Source organism: Miniopterus schreibersii, assembly GCF_964146895.1.
Source record: "Miniopterus schreibersii genome assembly, chromosome: 1".
NCBI lineage: Eukaryota > Metazoa > Chordata > Mammalia > Chiroptera > Miniopteridae > Miniopterus > Miniopterus schreibersii.
In genome coordinates this window covers 1,503,765-1,522,112 of record NC_138101.1, presented here as the reverse complement: position 1 = coordinate 1,522,112, position 18,348 = coordinate 1,503,765, and the positions used below count along the sequence as shown (strand labels likewise).

The 18,348-nt window shown below is 57.8% G+C and overlaps 1 protein-coding gene across 4 annotated transcripts in view; it reads right to left on the bottom strand.

Moving 5' to 3' along the window:
- Nucleotides 1–1,393: 1,393 nt before the first annotated feature.
- HTT (huntingtin) overlaps nucleotides 1,394–18,348 on the bottom strand; it is a 96,263-nt gene continuing 79,308 nt past the window's right edge. For all 4 annotated transcript variants that reach the window (XM_081122771.1, XM_081122773.1, XM_081122772.1 and 1 more), the window contains 14 exons: nucleotides 17,734–17,834; nucleotides 16,725–16,879; nucleotides 16,167–16,306; nucleotides 15,068–15,150; nucleotides 13,944–14,071; nucleotides 13,698–13,827; nucleotides 12,240–12,395; nucleotides 8,871–9,061; nucleotides 8,548–8,662; nucleotides 8,239–8,452; nucleotides 7,773–7,878; nucleotides 6,178–6,340; nucleotides 5,828–5,988; nucleotides 1,394–5,052 (listed from right to left, as the gene is read on the bottom strand). In XM_081122771.1, the coding sequence (XP_080978897.1) occupies nucleotides 4,839–5,052; nucleotides 5,828–5,988; nucleotides 6,178–6,340; nucleotides 7,773–7,878; nucleotides 8,239–8,452; nucleotides 8,548–8,662; nucleotides 8,871–9,061; nucleotides 12,240–12,395; nucleotides 13,698–13,827; nucleotides 13,944–14,071; nucleotides 15,068–15,150; nucleotides 16,167–16,306; nucleotides 16,725–16,879; nucleotides 17,734–17,834 (2,057 nt within the window). In that variant the 3' untranslated portion in view covers nucleotides 1,394–4,838. The remainder of the gene's footprint in view (nucleotides 5,053–5,827; nucleotides 5,989–6,177; nucleotides 6,341–7,772; nucleotides 7,879–8,238; nucleotides 8,453–8,547; nucleotides 8,663–8,870; nucleotides 9,062–12,239; nucleotides 12,396–13,697; nucleotides 13,828–13,943; nucleotides 14,072–15,067; nucleotides 15,151–16,166; nucleotides 16,307–16,724; nucleotides 16,880–17,733; nucleotides 17,835–18,348) is intronic.

Here is an 18,348-nt window from a genome sequence, read left to right as displayed (position 1 = left end):
TGACAGGGTAAGGCCATCTGGGTGGCCCCTGGGTGGCCTGCTTTGGAGGATGGTGGACAAGCAATCCAACCAGACAGAGGAGCCAGTCTGCAGAGGCCAGAAAGCTTGTGGGAACCACAGGTGATGCTCGTGGTCTCCCAGGTCATGGTGACTCCACGAAGTGGCTGAACTCTGTACCCCTGGGTCCTGTCTGCACACCTCACCCAAAAGGCCACGGCCGGCTACCGAGGGACAGGCCAGGCCCTGGGCACACTCACTCCACACGCCCAAAAGGCTCGAGAACCTCGGGTCAGGCAGGGGCTTCCTCTGAGAAAAGAAGGGACAGGCCCTTTGCCTCGGCGGCCAAGCGGTAGCTTGTAGCAGACAAGCCCGCTCATGCCAGGGGCTCAGCCACTGCTTCCCATGAGACAACAGGGGTGCCCAGGGGTGCCAGCCAGGGTCTGGCAGCCCAGGTCTGGCCCAGGGAAAGGGTAGGGCTTAGGTAGCTCTGAAGGGTGCAGCCACAAAGACCTGGAGTCATATCACAGAGGAGACAATTTTGGGAGGTGAAGCCACCACCCCCATCAAGTGTTTAGAGAGCAACTGAGGTGAGAACTGAGCCTGACATGGCCACGTGGCCTGTCCACCTGGCCTCAGCAGCCAAATGCTGTCCCTGTCCCTGTGCAGGAGGTTCTGTGCCTCAGGAGGGTGGGGCTCGGGGCTGCCGCAGAACCTCAGGAAGCCCGATGGGCCCCGGCTCCGCCGTCTCTCCAGGCACCCACCACGCTGCCGGGTCAGGGCTGCCTGCTGAGGGAGGACACTCCACCACGGTACCGGAACCCGGGGACTTCAGGGACATTTCCACGGTACCTGCCCAGGCAGCTCACAGCCTAGTTTTTCTTTGCAGGTTGGAGAATAAACACCTGTACCCAGAACGCCAGTGCAAAGGCCCAGGATCTCAGGGATGGGCCCTTCAGCTGAGCAGACTTCAAAGGAGCTGCTGCTCTGGGGGACTTACCAGCTCCAATGGCCATGGCGCCACGGCCACAGCCCAGGCGCAGGGGTGCTGATGGCCAATGTGGCCAAGGGGCCAGCAAGGCCGAGGTGGGCTTGGAAGCCAGGTCCTGGCCCCACATGTGCACTGCAGTCCCGGCCCGGCTCCTGCACATCCTGAGCCAACGTGGAAGCAGATTCAGTGCTGAAACACGTGGCCCCATGTGACTGCATCACGTCACTTAACCAGCCTGCCATCGGTGGCCAGGATCTGCTGGGCAGAGGACCACCGTGCTGGGGTCAGTGGCCACATACTCGCCCAGACGCGCTCTCCCTCCGAGGCACCGGACCCGTGCTCGTGCGGCACAGCCTCTGCTCGTAGAGTCTGGGTTTTCCCAGAAGCAAAGCAGCCTCGCAAGTTCAGGGTGTAATTTTTCCTTTAATTCAGATGTACAATGTTTGCAGCAGTTTCAAAAAGTTAAATATACATCTCAGGTCAGTCCTCCCCTCCCCTCCTAAAAGCAGTCAGGTCTGGGTCAGGCTCCAGGACGCGCCCATCCCAGCTCTGCAGGCCCCCAGTGCGGGCTCGGACCCCCGACAGCCGCTCTGCCACAGCCCCAAAGAGCCCAGAACCAAACCACCTGGCAGACTCGTGACGGCTGGGGTGGCCACAGTGTGCAACAGGGACAGCAGCAGCTGTCCAGGGCCAGATGCGTCCTGGAGCATCCGGGGGAAGTTCCTTCCCCTGCATTAGGAAGGGACAGGCTGGCAGAGGGGGGAGCATGGCCCCAGAATCATCCAGGCCACCTTCAGCTGTCACTGCCACCTAAGCAGGTCCCTCCCTGCCGAGGATGCACATGAGCCAGCCCCGGAGGCAATGCCCATCACCCCCAGATGGAACAACTCCCCTCACCCAGGCCGGCAGCCACGAGCCCTCACCGCAGAGGGAGGCAAAAAAGCCCAAGTGATGGGGAGGGGGAAGAACGGGAGGAGAACGGGTCATTGGGGAGAAAAAGGGACATCTGTAATACTTTAAACAAAAATAAAAATTTAAAACAAACAAACAAAAAAAGCCCAGGTGAGGGCACAGGCAAGGAAAGCAGCTCGCGGTACTGAGAGGAAGCTGGTTCCACTCCCCCAGATCATAGAGCGCCAACGGCACAGCGCCGAGCTCCTACTGCTGTTCAGCGTGCCACCCACAGACCCAGCCTGCTCACTCCAGCTCCACAGGACTGCCCGCCCGTGGCCTCGAGGGCTCGAAAACAAACCCAGCAGTGAGGGGTGTCTGCTACTGGGGGGGCTCGGGGTGCAGGGCCTGCTGATGCTACATTCTGGGTGTCCCGAGGTGTTTCAGCATCACTCTTCTGTCCTGGGGGGACACAGCTACCTGGCGGGGCCGGCGGTGGGCGGGACTGGCACGTTTCTGAGAAGACTCACTTCAGTGCGCCGCAGACAAGCCTACCCTGGTGCCGTCCAAATCTTCCGACATTACTGGCAGAAAAGCAAAACAACCCCAACACAAACCTGACCATCAAGTTAACGGTATTTTCAAGAAAATTTGATAGTATGATTGGTGCCTGCCATAGACTTTAAAGAACCTCATCCCTTTGGCAGAGCTGACGAGGGGACTATTTTCTCAGGGGGTTTTAATGAGCTAGGACCACCCCCCCTTGGCCCCAGTCCCCGTCGTCCTGGTCAGGCAGCGACTCCAGGTCGCAAGTCTAAGGAAAGTCAACTTCTACATGAACTGACTGGCCGTTCCTGGAGCCTTACACGTTTGCATCTTGAGATGTACATGTAATTAAAGACGTGTGCACAAAGCTTACCCTCCACTCGAGAACACACGGCCGTCCCCAGAGCACACAGGCACGTCTGGCCACACCTGCGGCCAGCGCTGGGCTCCAAGCCCCGTGTGAAGAACTAACGGGCTGTTCAGATCACCTCGTAGCCAAGGAAAGGCCGATTGCCTTCCGGCTGAGCCCAGTAGCATGAACCCTGAGGGGAATGGTCCCAAATCCTACATTCAACTGTTCTTTCCTACAAATGTAAAAACCTAACCAAGAACGACACCGGCCTGCAACGCAGCCACCTCAGAGCTGCTAAGTCACAGGGGCAGGCGGGGCAGCCGGGGCAGCCAGTTCTGAGAATGTCCCGTGTTCTCAAACAGTCCAGCAGGCTTTTCATAGGAAAAGCCAGGGCGAGAAACAGGAGCCCAGTGAGCAAGGGAGGAGATGACTGGCCCACCTCTCCTTAAAACTCAGCAGAGCCCCCAAAGGGCCTGCTCAGACGCCTGGCCACTCCTGTCACACCCACCTCAGCCAGGGCTCTGCTGGGGCTGCGGGAAAAGCCAAGCACTGCTCTGAGGGGCCCACAGAGGCAAACCCTGCACCCCAGCTGTCCCCGAACCGCTGGCTGTGAGCACGGCGGTGAGGCGTCAGGCCCTCACACAACGTGAGGAGAGTGGACCAGAAGACTCCTCCTCCTTGCAGACATCCAAAAGCAGCTTCAAAATCACCTCCACTTACCACGAAACACCTCGAACCCTGGCTGCACTCGAGTCCATGGCCAAATGGCCAGCTGACCTCTGGAGAATGGGGAGGCAGAGCACCCGGTGTGGGGGGGGACCTCTTGGAATGAGAGCAGGCAGAGCCCCACCCCCAAGTACTCTGGGTTCCTGGGCAGGGTTGGCTCCACTCTCCAGGCCTCACTTGCATTGATATTTTGGCTACTTTGGGCTTGAAAACAGAAACCTAGTCCAAGGGCCTGGGCCAGGGTAGAGGCAACAGTCTTGAGGCGCCACGGCCGGGCCAGTCACTGCCCTCCGTCTCACCCCTGCCCCTTTCGGGAGAGCCCATCACCTGAGCACAGACCAGGTGCTCCTGGGCTGAGGGGCCGACTCATAGGCTGGTGGGAGAGGGGCTAAGGAGGTGCTTGGGTCTCTCTACCAGTTGTCAAGACACCAGGCTTTGTTCTCGGCCAAGAGGGGGGCAGACACATGTACCTGTTACATCTGTGGGACAGGTGGGCCGGGCACATGCCTGCCCCAGCATGCAGGAGGGCCCCAGGGAAGCTCAGGCCGGAGGCCACCCCTCACCGGAGGTGCCTCAAGAAGAGGCGCTGTGGGAGGTGTGCAGAGGATCCTCCCACACGGTGCCGGAGAGGGCATGCTGAACCCTCAGAGAGGGCCGGACGGAGCCCAGACACAGGCGTCTGCAGCTGACATGCATCACACTCTAGTTAATGTGGCTGCAGGAGAATGGGGAGTGTGCCACGGACACCGCGGGCGTGCTGAGGAGCCAGATGAGAGACTGCAGGACAGAGTGAGTGGTATGGGGAGGACGGGCCCCGTCGCCTCCACAGGGCTGTGGCGTGCAGCACAGACTTTACACTGGATAGAAAGGTACCTTAAAATTAATCTCTTTACTGATAGAATTAAACTTTAAATCCTGAGAAGAGAACAGAGAAAGGGAAGCATGGCGCTGGACCTCTTGTTCCCCGCCACCCTCCACATGCCTGCCAGGAGCAGGACACGGCCCCAGGCTCCCTGTGCCACGCTGGGGGTGTCACCCTCTGCCTGTGAGACATAGAGGGGGCTAATGCCAACCTGCAAGAGCAGAGGACTCATGTCCCAGACACAAGAGCAGCTGTAGCCTGGCCGTAAGGACCACGTGACATTGGAAGGAAGGTGCACACCGTTAACTGGCATTAACACGAGCTACACGGAGGGCCAGCCACGCAGCTGCTGAGCTTCCGCAAGGACTCAGGCTCAGCCCCACATCTGCTGCAGCCCCTGCACACAGCCTCACTGCCGGAGCAAGCCTGTGCATGCCGGCAGAGACCCACACCGCCTGTGCTGCCTGTGGTGCTCAGCACGTGGCGACCTTGTGGATGTTCCGCAAACAGGCCAGCAGTCGCTGATACGGGTTTCCTGGGGCCGCAACCACCTCGAACACTGACTGAAAGGCCCGGCGGTCCAGCTCCTCCTCTATCTGGTGTTTGTAAAAGTCCGTGGCCACCAGGCAGAAAAGGTTAATGTCCACGTGTTCCAGCTTGCCCATCCTGCTGATAACGTGGGGAAGGCTGCAGAGGCGTTAAGGAGCAAGGTGCGAGTGAGTGACGCCCCACACAGGTCAACAAAGGGCCCAGAAGTTCCTGGAGCCAACCAGAGCAGGACGGAGTGACCTGGGCCACATCTACCACAGCAGCTGCCTCCCACCTCATCTCCTACAGCACAGTCCACGATGACTCCGAACACTGCCTCTGTCCGGCTGGAAAGCAGCTCTGCCCAGTGGGGGGGGGAGGGCAGAGCTGGCTGAGGAAGCCGGAGCCCCTCAGGGAGGACACTCTCCTTGGCAGCACTTACCTGGCCTGGCTCCCCACACGGCGCAGGCGGCTGGTACTCCGGCTACCCCTGCTCCCAGGGAGTGAGGGCAGAGCCATGGCCGCCTCCCCAGGCCTCCCAGGCACGCTGGGCGAGGCCTGCTGTCAGTGCCGGGACAGCTGTCTGCTCAGAGGCTCTGTGGAACTCCCCCTTTTGGGGCGGGAACTGGATCTTTTCTTCTGCCTCTACCCGAGGGGATGACACGGGGACAGTGACAGAGGACAATGAGAAGCAGCGTCTGACAAGCCCAGTGCACAGGGAGGGTCCGCAGGGACCGCCCTCCCCCGGCCCCGCCTCTCCTCTCCAGCACACTGCTGTTTCCTGGTCAACATCTCGCTCTCCTGGGGCTTAAGGTAAACGTCACCCTGACACCTGGGGCTCGGGCAGGTTAGGGGGAAACGTTCGCAACCCAGACGGTGACAGAGCGGTAGGTAAGTGGGAGGCAGGGCTGCTCCCTGGCCCCAGGAAGGATACATGGCGGAGACCCAAGGGCTGGTGGACGCGCTGACAAAGAAGCAGGAGAGGCTCCACATGGCCATGGCCACGGGTGTCCTCTGCGTGAAGTTGGAGAGCGACAGCATGACCCAGTCCCGGACCATGGGTGCCTGTCCCGTGCTGTGCAAGGTCTGGAACACCTGGGGGGAGGCCCAGAGTCAGGGGCAGGGCCCGGGAGGGAGACACACCCTTTCACACACCGAGAGTGCTGGTTTCAGGGGGAGGAACCAGGCCACTGGCAAATCCACAGGGCAGCAGGTCCAGGTGGCGAGCGGCACCCAGGCTCTGAAGCTAGATCGCCGGCTCAGGGGCTCCCGGCCCGCCCTCACCTTGTACACCACGGTGGCCATGAACTGCGGGTAGGGCTGCTGGTTGGACAGAAACTCTCCGATGACTTTGTTCATGACGTCTTGGGGCGGGAAGAAATCATCTAAAAACTGAGGGAGGATCCGCGCCACAACTCGGGCCTCACAGGGAAACCCCTTCCTGATCCTGAAAGGAGGGGACAGTCAGAACCCTGCCCCAGAGCCCTCCCTGGCCCTGCTGGGACCTTCAGGGGCTTTCCACACGGGTCACCAGGGGGGCACTTAAAATATTAACTGGGGACCTCACCGATGACCCGCAGACAAGCGCCCAGGTTTGGGGATCCCCTCCCACGTGGGGCCAACAATCCAAAAAGGGGTGTAAGGCCATGTGCAGTATTGAACAGAAATGGTTTGGGTCATGGGCCTGTAGTAGATCTGAACACTCACAATGAGAACACGTCCCTGTGACCTTTTGCTTCCCTCCACGTGCAAGCGCTCCCAGCCACGGGGACTCTCCCTGCCACGTTCTGACGCTAGCACTGTAGTCAGCAGGGACCCTTCTCCTCACCTAACCAGGACCCATTTGCATTCCTGCTGGCTCCTCCCTGACGGACCCAACAACCTGCACCCAAGTGGCATCATACTGGATGTTGGGAGACAGCTGTCAGGCTACCCTAGTGGGGTACCCCAGAGGGCCGGTACCTCCTTCCAGGCGTGCCCGCATCACCCACCTGCAAACACCAGCGGGGACCCAGCACTCACACCTGACATCTCCCGCCAGCCAGTGTCCCCACCTGGACTGAGTGCCCGCACTGCACCTGCTGAAATGTCTCCCTTGGGGACACTGGGATGGAAGCCTCAGGAAGGCAGGGACCTGAACATGGCCCCTGCCTATCACCGGGAACACCTCATCTGGCCAGAGCGGACACAGGGAGTCTGGCCCAGGGTATGCTTGTGAAAATCCACATGGCGTCCCGCTGACCGAGCTGACCAAGTGACGGCCAAGCAGGGCAGAACTGGCCTCCCCAAGGCCACACACATCATGTCCCCTGGACTGAGGCCTGGAGCAAAACTCGGGTCCCTGTCCCACAGAAAAAGCCCAACAAGGCATAGAGCCCATTTTCCACAACTGGCAAGCGGAGCGGATCCTGGTCCCCGGCGCACAGTGTAGGGAGGCAGGGCTCAGTCCCACTCAGAGAGGCGTGTGCTTGTTCTCTAACCTCCCCCGGGTCTACCGAACACTCTTCCCGAAGCTGTTTGAGGTGGTGCTGCCCTAGGGTCCTGGTGGTACTGAGCCTTCTGGGGCTGGGGCTCCTTTCCCAGAGGCAGCGAGTTCTGGTGGATGTTCCCACCACTGCTCAGGGCCCTAGCCCAGCCCTCCACCGATCTCGCTGATGTGCCCCTCATGACACCCACACTGCTGTGTGCCCCACCTCCGGGAGAGGTGGGCAGGCTGCCAGGGTCCAAGGACTGCCCTCTCCCAGAGCCCTGAGCAAACACGTGCTTATTTGGGACATGAGCAGGAAGCAGGGGGGCTGAGGGGACAGCAGATGCATGTGAAGGCAGCTGCTCTGGCGTAGGTCCAGGCGGCTTGGGCAAAGGTGGGCTTCACTTCTTACCTGTCAAAAAGGACAGACACACGTTCCATGGCCACGATCACAGACTCGCTGTCGGGGGTGGCAGGGCTGGGGTCTGAGGTCCTGCCCGGACTGATCTTCTCCTTTCCTGAAATGAGAGCCACTCAGCATTGTTACTAAAGCTGTAAGATGGGACAGGCTTTGCAGACAGGGCCCCGAACTCACACAGGAGTTCAGTGAATCCTGGAGATGATCTGAGACCAGGTGAGGAAGCCGTGGCAGCCCAAGGCCCAACCCAGCCAGCTGCACCAGGCGCAGTGGTCAGTCAATAGCGGTCAGTTCCCCAGGCATGTCTGACACCTGTACAGCAATCCATGAGACGAGGCTCCAGAATGTCCTCGAGAACTGAGGGGACCTGTGGTCCACATCCCGTGAAGCAGCGGCTGCAGACCCATAAGCAGAGCCGAACACAGGTGGGCCTGAGCCAGCCCCCGGCACTGGAGCTCACCTGTGTACATGCAGGTGAGCATCAGGCCCAGGGCCGCCACGGCCCGGTGCGGGCTGTGCACATTCACTCTGTCCACACTGAGCTTGACCAGGGACTCTGCGTCCAGACGGGAGAGCTGCTCGGACAGCAGGAGGCGCTCTAGGCCCCTCAGGACACAGTGGTAGATGGTGGACGGTGTGGACTCCTCACTTCCGGACAGCATCACCCCACACATCTGTGCGAGAACATGACGTCCAAGTCAAAGCACCATTTTGGGCCCGTCCCCCAGGGGTACCATCCCCCAAAGGGACGCCCCCCAGGACTGCTTACCTGGATGATGGAGGCGGAGAAGTCCGGCCCTACGTCCAGGGGGTAGTTCTCGATCAGGTAGAAGGCAGTGGCGCACATCACCAGCACGTGCTGCTGGCTATGAAGGTTCACGCAGCTGCAACACAGGCAGCCGGCTCAGCCACACGCAGGCTCCACCTGACCACGCGCCGTCTCCTGGCGCCTCGGAGACCCCACCTACGGTCCCCACGGGAAGGGTGCTCCCTGGGTCCCCACTGTATCAGGCCAGGGTCAATGTGCACGTTGAAATGTGTAGCCTCTCTTCTCACAGCCCACTTAGCACCCGCCCACCAGCGCCCACTCACTGGGCTATGCCTTTGAGGTTGGAGAGGAGATAGTCACTGACAACTGGGATGAGCTGCTTCGCGGTGTCGTCCAGGAGGTCGCACTCCAGCACGTAGAGGACGCCGTGCAGAGCCCCAATCTTGCTGGGCAGGTGGCTGCTCCTGAGCGTGCTCTCCAGCAACCGGCTGACCGGCTCGGCCACAGCCTTGTCCTAGGGCACAGGCAGAAGCAGAGGCTAGACCCAGGGCGAGACGGAAGCAGCCAGAAAGGGGCTCACCTCAGGCCTGACCACCGAGCTCTGGGAGGACCCTGGTGTCGGGAGTGGCCCAGCTCCGAGGACAGCAGCAGCCTGGGCCTCGCCTGTGTGAGCTGACTCCCCTCGTCCTGGGGCCTGGAGTTTGGGACGTGCCAGGCAGGGGCTTGTGGGACCAGCCCCCCAGTGAAAGCCTGGCTCTGATCTCTGAGGGGCCTCCCTGAGGACAGCTCTCCAATGTGTTGTCACGTGCACTACTCAGGACCTGAGCATTCTCCATGGGACTCCGGAAGAGTCCTGGGAGCCGAGCCTGGTCTCCTGTGGACTTGGCCCGTGCGCCCTGTCCCCTCACTGAGTTTGCTTTGTGTCCTGTCACTGTGGTAAATCACAGCTGAGTACAGGCAAGCCTTGCGGGTGCCCCAGCATAAACCCGAGTGGTCTTGGGGCCCTGACCGTCGTCTATACAAGCTTGACAGTTTCACTTGGCATCCTAAACGTACGCGTTAGGTAGGAACCTACATACTGAGCGCTGTGCTCTCCACCTGAGAGAAGACCCCACAGAAAGCACATGTGGAGGGGCGGCCATGGCAGGGTTCACAGACCATCCCCTGGTGAAGGCGATCCCTGCTGGCGGAGTCCTGCAGGTTCCTCAAAAGCACCAGGAGGCTGTCAGTGCAGCCCCCACAGAGCCCTGCGTCCCTGCCTCCCGAGTGACCGGGACTTTCTTCTCTCCTCCTCCTGCACCCAGACTGCCAGACACCTCTGAGAGACTGCTCCAACCGGTGCTCCAGGGCCCTAGCTCCGAAAACACCACCAGGGGCCAGGGAGGGGGGCAGATGCCTCAGGAGGAAAAGACAAGCCCAGAGGTGGATGCCAGCCCTGTGCACAGGCCCCCCACAAGGACTGTCTGGAGGGCAAGCCCCTGCGCACAGCAGGGAGGAGTCCCCAGTGCATCATCTGGCCCTAGGATCCTCTTCAGAAACAATTACCACTTATTTGATTTACTGACAACACAACATTTGCCTAGGGGTCCTGGGCCTGAGCACAAAAACATAATTACAATGGAAATGTACCCAGCAGCTCAAAGTTCCATAAAGACAAAGGGCCTTTCAAGTGTAGCTGCCACTACACGGGCTCCCAACACCCAGAGGGCACAGGCTTTGAAGAGCTGACCCGCTGAAGGAGCCAACAGGCCACTGTCTGTTCCTGGAGGGGGCGCTGGGGCAGGTCACCCAGGGTGGATACCTGCTTTGAGCCTGGGCTTGAGGGTACGAATCCTGTGGGGAAGCAGTCAGGCCCTGAGTGGGCTCACACCCACCTCTGCCTTGTCCTCTATGACCTGGAGCAAGCTGGCCAACACCCTGGTCTCCACATCCGCTCACCTTGGGCATACTGTGAAGAGGGCTCCACAAATGCTACTGGTTGCTGCCGTGGCAACCTGCCGCTGTTAGGACAGATGGGACCCACACATGCACGTGGGGGATGGGTCAGGGCAGGCCCAGCTACACCACTTGCCCACGGCTCCTGTGCACAGCACACGCAGCAGCTCATGTGGAGTGAGGGTCTCTGCCACCAGGGGCGGAAACGGGAACACTGCAGTTATGGGCTCCGCCACGTGGTGAGGGCGAGCAGATGCCCGCGGGGGCTCTGTGCAGTAGAGCTACTTTTTTCTAACAGCAAAGCTGATCTTTTTATTTATTTATTTTTTATTGATTTCAGAGAGAGGGAGGGTGAGGGAGAGAGAGAGAAACATCAATGATGAGAGTCATTGATCAGCTGCCTCCTGCACGCCCCTCACTGGGGATCGAGCCCGCAACCTGGGCATGTGCCCTGACGGAAAATCAAACCATGAACTCCTGGGTCATAGGTCGATGCTCAACCACTGAGCCACGCCGGCTGGGTAGACCTAATATTCTTGAACATGCTCCAACACAGAGGGCCCACCTTCCCATGTCTGTGTGATGTCTGTTTAGTAGATACCATGTGTAGGGGACTTACTCAAAGATGCAATATGTCTCCAGCAGCAAAGGCACCTGGGAAACATTGGGCTCTGTTTAGCCCTCTGTGACTGTTTGACTCCCTGAGGCCTCAGCTTGGTTGACTACCCAGAAAGCCGTCCACAGATGAACACCAGGCCCCAGTGAGGAGGTTAATGAATGTATAGAGCAGGGGTGGGGAATGTCCAGCCCACAGGCCGCATACAGCCTGTGAAATCCTTTGGTCTGACCCTGCCAACACAACCACAGTTGGCACTTGAAATTCAATAAACCCAGGAGCTTTTTTCATAGGTAATTTTTAAGTTGATAATTTCATATGGCCTGTGAGTGGTGCTATAAATATCCAAATGGCCCTTGGCAGAAGAAAGGTTCCCCATCACTGGTCTGGAGTGTGATAAGGGCCTGATGCTGCCTGTCAACTTGGGAGTGCACTGTCCTCTCTGGTGGTTTTAGTACTAACCCCTATGAGAAGGGGCCCTGTCCTGGGAGGCTGTGGATAATTCCCAGCCACCACTGGGGCAGCTGCTTTGCCCGTGTATGTAAGTCTCCCCTACTAAAGCTCTCATGAATTTGAGTAAGGCCACGTGTCAGTTTTTTGGAATCCATCCTGAATTTAGATTTTTAGGGCTTTCCCCCAACACTGTGTGGTGATGGCCGCACAGAAAGTGGGTGTGGCCGGCTGAGTCCTCATCAACTAGAGGCAGAACAGGAGGAGCTCCACAGAAGGCCATCTGCCCTCGAGGTAAAAGGGACTGTAACACCCACACTCCAGGGTAGAAATGCAGGGAGACTGTGAAACACAGTCCCCAGAAGAGAAGCCCTGTCAACAGGTAGCACGGGGTGCTCAGCACACCACAGGAGAGGTGTGGGGGAGCTACAGAGTGACTGGAGGAGGCAATCCCAGCTCCACCACCTGCACCGCACACCCCAGCTCCCGGGCATGAGCCACTGTGACGACCTAACAAAGTGGGGCTCACCCCCCAAGCACACTTCTCGGACACCTATGGAGAAGCCCCAAAGTAAACAGAGCCCCCAGCATCTCACACTTGCTGTGGACATTCAGGGTGAACTTTCCAAGGCTGATGCTGCACCCACACATTTGGGCCCCACCCAGCGGCCCCGCACCACCCCTTGCTCACCATGCCGAGGACAGCAGCCGCCTTGCAGGTGGCAGGCACCAGGTACTGCAAGAGAATCTCATCTTCTGAGGGGTGCACCCTACGCAGCTCAGTCAGCGTCTGATACATCATCTCAAACTGGTTGCGCTCAGTGAACAAGTCCGAGACCACGAGGAGCTGGAGAGAGAACATTCGGACAGGAAGGGGGAGAGTCCTGCTATCAGGAAAGTGAGCAATGCATCCAAATTGCACATTCTCACAGCCAAGGGACAACAGACCAGGAAGCCACATGCCCTGACTGGGAAAAGAAATCAGTAAACACCCGAGACCTAAAGTGCAGTGCAAACATATTGTGAAGAGCAGCTGGTCAGCAACACGGACTTACTGGTGCCTGCGTTGTACACGCTGCAGACTGGGCTGAGCTGGGACGCAGCCTCCACCTGCACAGGAACATGTTCCGCAGCGGCTACCTCGGACAAGCCCTACATCTGCTCTGTTCCAAAACATCCCAGGCCCTTCCCACGGCATCGGGGTCGGGCTCTGAACAGCCCCGGATGGTGGTAGAGATGGTGAGCCAGCACTTAGTAACTGTTTTTAAACCTCTTAGATTTGTCCTGGCTGGTGTGGCTCAGTTGGTTGGAGCATCATCCTGGGCACTGAAAAGTCATGGGTTCAATTCCCAGTCAAGGCACATACCCAGGTTGTGAGTTTGATCCCTGATCAGGGCACATACAGGAAGCAACTGATCAATATTTCTCTCACATTGATGTTTCTCTCTCTCTGTCTCCCCCCAAAAGTATGTCATCAAGTGAGGATTAAAAAAACCTTCAGATTTAATTTCAAGTTCTGAAAATACCGTGCCACATAACCCATGTGACAAAGGCTCTCTAGAGTCCCCTCTAATCTGAAGACTGTAAACGAGTCCTGAGACCAGCAGTCTGAGAACAAGAACTCCAAGTCCTGCTTCTCACGGGGGTCTGTTGGGCTGAGTCCCAGGCCCCCAGGGAGTCATTTATGCACAAGGAAGGGGAGCCTTTAGAGCACCTGCAGCAGCGGGACGTGTTCCTGACATGCCCACGGTGCTGGAGAGAGTCTCAGCCCACCATGGACTGGGTGTGTAGAAAGCTCTTCCTCCACAGGAGAAATGGAGTTATAGTCCCATGTCTCCAACAGTTCCTTCACAGATTCCCGGAGACGACGAACTCTGTGTGGTGTATGTGTGTGTACACGTGTATACCTGTACAAGCCCTGAGTGTGCACATGAGGAGACAGTGTGTGTGTGTCTGTGTGTACACATGTATACCTGTCTGAGCCCTGCGTGTGTGCACATGAAGGAACAGTGTGTGTGTGTACACATAGGTACCTGTACGAGCCCTGTGTGTGTGCATGAGGGAATGGTGTGTGTGTGTGTGTGTACAGATGTACACCTGTACGAGCCCTGTGTGTGAGCTCATGAGGGGACGGGTGGGAAAAACTTACAGATCGAACCACTTCACTGATTAGGATGACAGGTGTCCTTCGGGCAGAGCTTGACGGCAGGATCCAGCGACTGTACAATTCAAGTAAGAACTGCGAACAGGAGTGGATGTCAACCCCGGCCCGGTGTTTCCTGCAGAGCATGGGAGACGGGTCACTCCCCATGCACACAGCATGGAGGTTCATCTAAGAGCATCCCAAACGGTTAATAAACTTCAAATTGCTTTAAACCAAAAGGCGGATGGGCACCTGGAGTTGACCGGAGACGTGGGTGGTGATGAGGGTGCAGGGACATCGGGCTCCTCCTCCTCCTCGCCCCATTCCTCCTCTCTCAGGGGCGTGATGTTGTTCCCCAGCCACACCGAGTGGATGGACACCTTCAGCAGACACAGGGCACACTGTCAACGCTATGGAGCCGGGCAGAAGGCTCCTTGAGGCTCAGGTGCTGGGCTGCAGGTGTGGCCCAGGGTCCTGGGGACTAAGTGACTCTGTCACCTGGCAGGGTCTATTCAGACCCAGTGGGTTCTGGGTAAAGGGCCCCATAGGCTGGGGGGTGGGGGGTGGGCAGGGCCCTTCAGAAAGCTCTGCCTTTAAAACCAAAGACCTGGAATGAGGGGAGCAGCTGAGGGCGAGGAAGGAAAGAGCCTCAAGAAACGACGCTGCGGCTACCAAGGGGCATCCGAATGCCATCCGGCAAGAAACGGAACAACACAGGATGACTCTGCCAGACTGGCCCTGCCTTACTGGTCGGCACTGGGGGTAAATCCAACTTTTCTGAATGACTTGCTAAGAAAAGCACCCCTACAGAAGGGGAAGTGTGTTCTGGAGATAGCAGGGTGGGGAGGGGTCTGGGAAGCCTGGGGGAGAACCCACAGGGGAGGCAGGGCAGGAGCAAATCCACCTGACATGCTGCCCCCCACGCCAACTCACAGACCACACTCTCTCCTGACAGCCACCTGCCCCCAGGGCTGCTCAAGAGGCTGCCAGTGCTCAGCATGCGCCACACTGCCCCCATCTCCCTGTCATGTGCATGACTGCCCCCATTTTTCTGATCAAGGGCAGTGGAAGTGCCCACCTAGTAGGTGGATGTGACTGTGCCTCCCTCTGAGCTGGGGGCTGGGCCACCCAGGTCTCGGTTGGTGGGCAGGACCCTAGCCCTTCCATTTCGTACTCACCTAAGTCTAACTCCCACTGTTTCACCACGATTACACACGTGTTCACTATCAATACATAAGACACCTTAAACCCCTCTCAGAATAAATAACGTGAACAAAACGAGTAAAAGTAGCCCTTTCATTTAATTTAAAACGCATTTAACTTTGCTTCTGAACAAGCGAAATGGCCCAAACCTAGGGGACGGGCGTGTGACTTACCTGGCCGAGCTTGTAGCTCATGCTGCCCAGCTCCCGCTCGGGATTGGTCTGCAGCAGAAGCTTGTCGTGGCTGATGAGGGCACCTGCAGGCGACAGGACAGTCAGAGCCACAAGCCCGTGGGCGCCACGAGCCCGACGGGAAGGCACAGCCGTGGAGTACTGCAGGCTGTGAAGTTCTCTGTCACTTCAGAGCAGTTAGGTGCAGGGCAGTGAGTGGTGCGGGACCATCACTCTTACTCCCTGATGCACCAGCTTCCTGCTCCGCCGAACCGGCTGGGGCTGAGCTGCACGAGCCTAAGAGTCAGCTGGTAGCTGCAGGCAAGGCAGCAGCCCACAGGGAAGCCTCTGGGGGCTGGAGGACTAGGGCAGGGGACAGCACCTCCTGGGACCCTCCCCGGTGCCAGGCTGTCCAGCTCTGCCCACAAGGGGCAGGGTGTGGGCCAATGCACCCACTCAACCCATCTTCTCCACAAACCCCTCACCGTCTTTCACACCTTCCAGGTCCAGCCACATGAGCCTGCACTTCGTTCAGGTGGATGCCACCCCCGCCCCAGCTCTTCCGAGAGACTGCCCTGTCCCCAGAAGCACGTGCTCTCCTTGGGCTCCTGCAGCTGCCCCGCTGCTCTGTGACAGGGATGCTCGTCTTTTCTCTCCTACTGGCCATAGCTCCTTGAGGGACCTAGTTCACACCCAGGCGCATCGCACACTGCCTGGCCACATGGAAGCTTCCAGGTAAGGTTTTCAGGACGCTGAAACCTGCAGGACCTAACAACTTCTAAACAACCCAGGAATCACAGAAACTGAAGCCTAAAATACTGTTCATCCAACAACAATGGAAAGTGTGCGTTAAAGAAAAACTGACAACATTCCCTTCTAACTGTTCGCTTCCAGGCTTATTTCCTCAAGACAGTTAAAAACTCTTGGTTAAAACTTCCCCAGTCCTGAGGGAGACATGTATTTAAATGGATTAGGGCAGCACATTAAGTCAACAGCCTCCAAATAAAACCATAATTTAGTCTTTCTGCCCGATCACTGTTGTCAGTATGCTGGCCGCATTCGCGTCCTGGCCCAAGGACAAGTGAGCCCTCCCAACAGGTACCTGTAGTGGCTGGAGACAGAGAGGGAACGGGATCCCAGGCTTGGTAGAGATGGTGGGTAGCAATGTTCTCCCTCTTCGACACCATTGCTTGAATCTCCTGCTCCACAATTCCTCTGATCACACTCAGCTTCCTCCCAAACCTAGAATCCAGGACAAAGGTTAGACATTTGGTTCCTTCAGAATCTAAAATGGGAAAGACACCAGGACCGCCCCCAGCTCTGCCTGAAGAAAGAGGTACCTATGGTACCAGTGACCCTGCCTTGGCAGGCAATTCCTGCTGTGCCTCGGGCAGGCGCTCTGTTAGTGTGCCAGCTCTTGCTCTGCTAGTCAGATGGCCCCCGAGCCCCCTCATGCCTTGTTTCCATTGTCGCTGGTCATCAAATCACTTTTGGATTTGCAACTCTTGCAGCACAGGAACACACACAGTGTTTTTATTTTTTATTTCAGCAACAAAGGGAAGGGCCCGGGTGAAGCACGTGATCACCCTGGGTGGGGTGGAAGGGCACCTTGCAGGTCCCACCATGCTGTGCCCTGAGACACACGGCAACGCAGGCAAACCTGGTGTCGAGAGCTTTCAGGGGTTTGTTCCGAGGCTGCTGCTCTAAGCAGCTCACAGCTGGGTTGCCAGCCACGGGCACAGTCATCGCGCTCAGCACCAGAGAGGTGATGGCCTGCACGGCCAGGACATTGATCTGGGTCCTCTCCGTGTCTTCCTGGAAGGATAGCCCACACGTAATCAAGTCACACGAGCAGCCAGATACCACAACCACCTGTGCCCCACCTGCATGCTGACTCCCAGTCTGTGGCTCTCAGACCACTGGCCTTGTGGGAAAGAGCCCTGAGTGCGACAGTGGAACATGTCTTCCCATCCAGGCTTCTGTTTTGTCTGCTACACCCACCACAGCCCCCACACACTGGTCACTTGGAACAAATCTGGGCAAGTGTCCACTGTGCAAAGAAAGGTCTCCAGCTGGCACAAACCTCTAACTAAGAGTTACTTAAATGGCCTCATGAGTTTTAGGAACTTTGCAGAAGACAGCCTGTTAGCTTCTACATGTGGCACTGCAGACCATGCTGATGGCTCTGACATCCATCGGCTCTGAACTGTCCCTTCTGCAGGCCACCCACACCTCCTGCCCCAATCAGGTCTTACATCCCATGACTTTTAACATCTCAGGTTTTGCCTTATCTAACATGGGCGTTCACTAACATTACGTCAATACAGTACGTACTGAGAAGCCTGGTAACATCTTCACAAAACAGTAAAATCCATGCACAGCTTTCATCAAATGCCTTTCCATTCTGACCTAACCTGCACGCTGATAGTACCTCACTGATCCCTACTGTCTAACACACTGCGATTAAGCAGGAGGGACACCCAGCCTTGGGGAGATCTGCTCCTGCTCTGGAACATCAGTCTAAGTATGATCTGGCTACTCTTTTAAAAATAAGGTGAGACAGTAAAAATGAGCTTGCTGCCCTCCTCCACCCACCACTAACGAGTCACAAGCTGCTACAGCTGCCGGTGTGCCAGCCCGAGGATGCATGGGGCTGCATGTGACCTCACCTCCGGTGGGCTCTCCTCCTGCTCCATCACAAGGGGCTGAGTCACCAGGACACCAAGGAGGGTGGCCCATGTTTCCTCAAACTGGGTGCGGCTGGTCCACCCTATGAATGCAGATTATATGTAAGACAGAGGGTCACCCACTCCTCCAACTTTTTGACGTGATGTGACTGCTAGGCCATCAGCTCTGACTGGAACAGGCAATGCCCAGGGCCACACACAGCAGCGCCCTCAACCCTTGGGACAGGTTTGTGATGCAGAAACTGGCAGCTCCTGCCCACCAGCGAGGACACTGCAGCACACACATCTGAGTTCGGCACAGGCAGCCTGCTGGAGAGGCACCCTGACCCCAGCCAAGCAGATGAGGCCAATAAAATGGGGCCAGAAAGTCAAGCCATCAGAATGGGCTCCTGGATGCACTCTGCTAGCCCACAGACAGGGACCTGCTGCAGTGTGTGTGAGCTCTACCTCGATACAGCTGTGAAATGAGTTAAAGTGTGGTGTCTCTGACCCTGCCTAGAACAGATCAAAAGGAACACGGTGTAGCCAGGGGCACGCCAGTCCCCAATGAGGGCAGGTGGACAGGCCCTCCTCAGACATCCACACCACAGGCTGCGC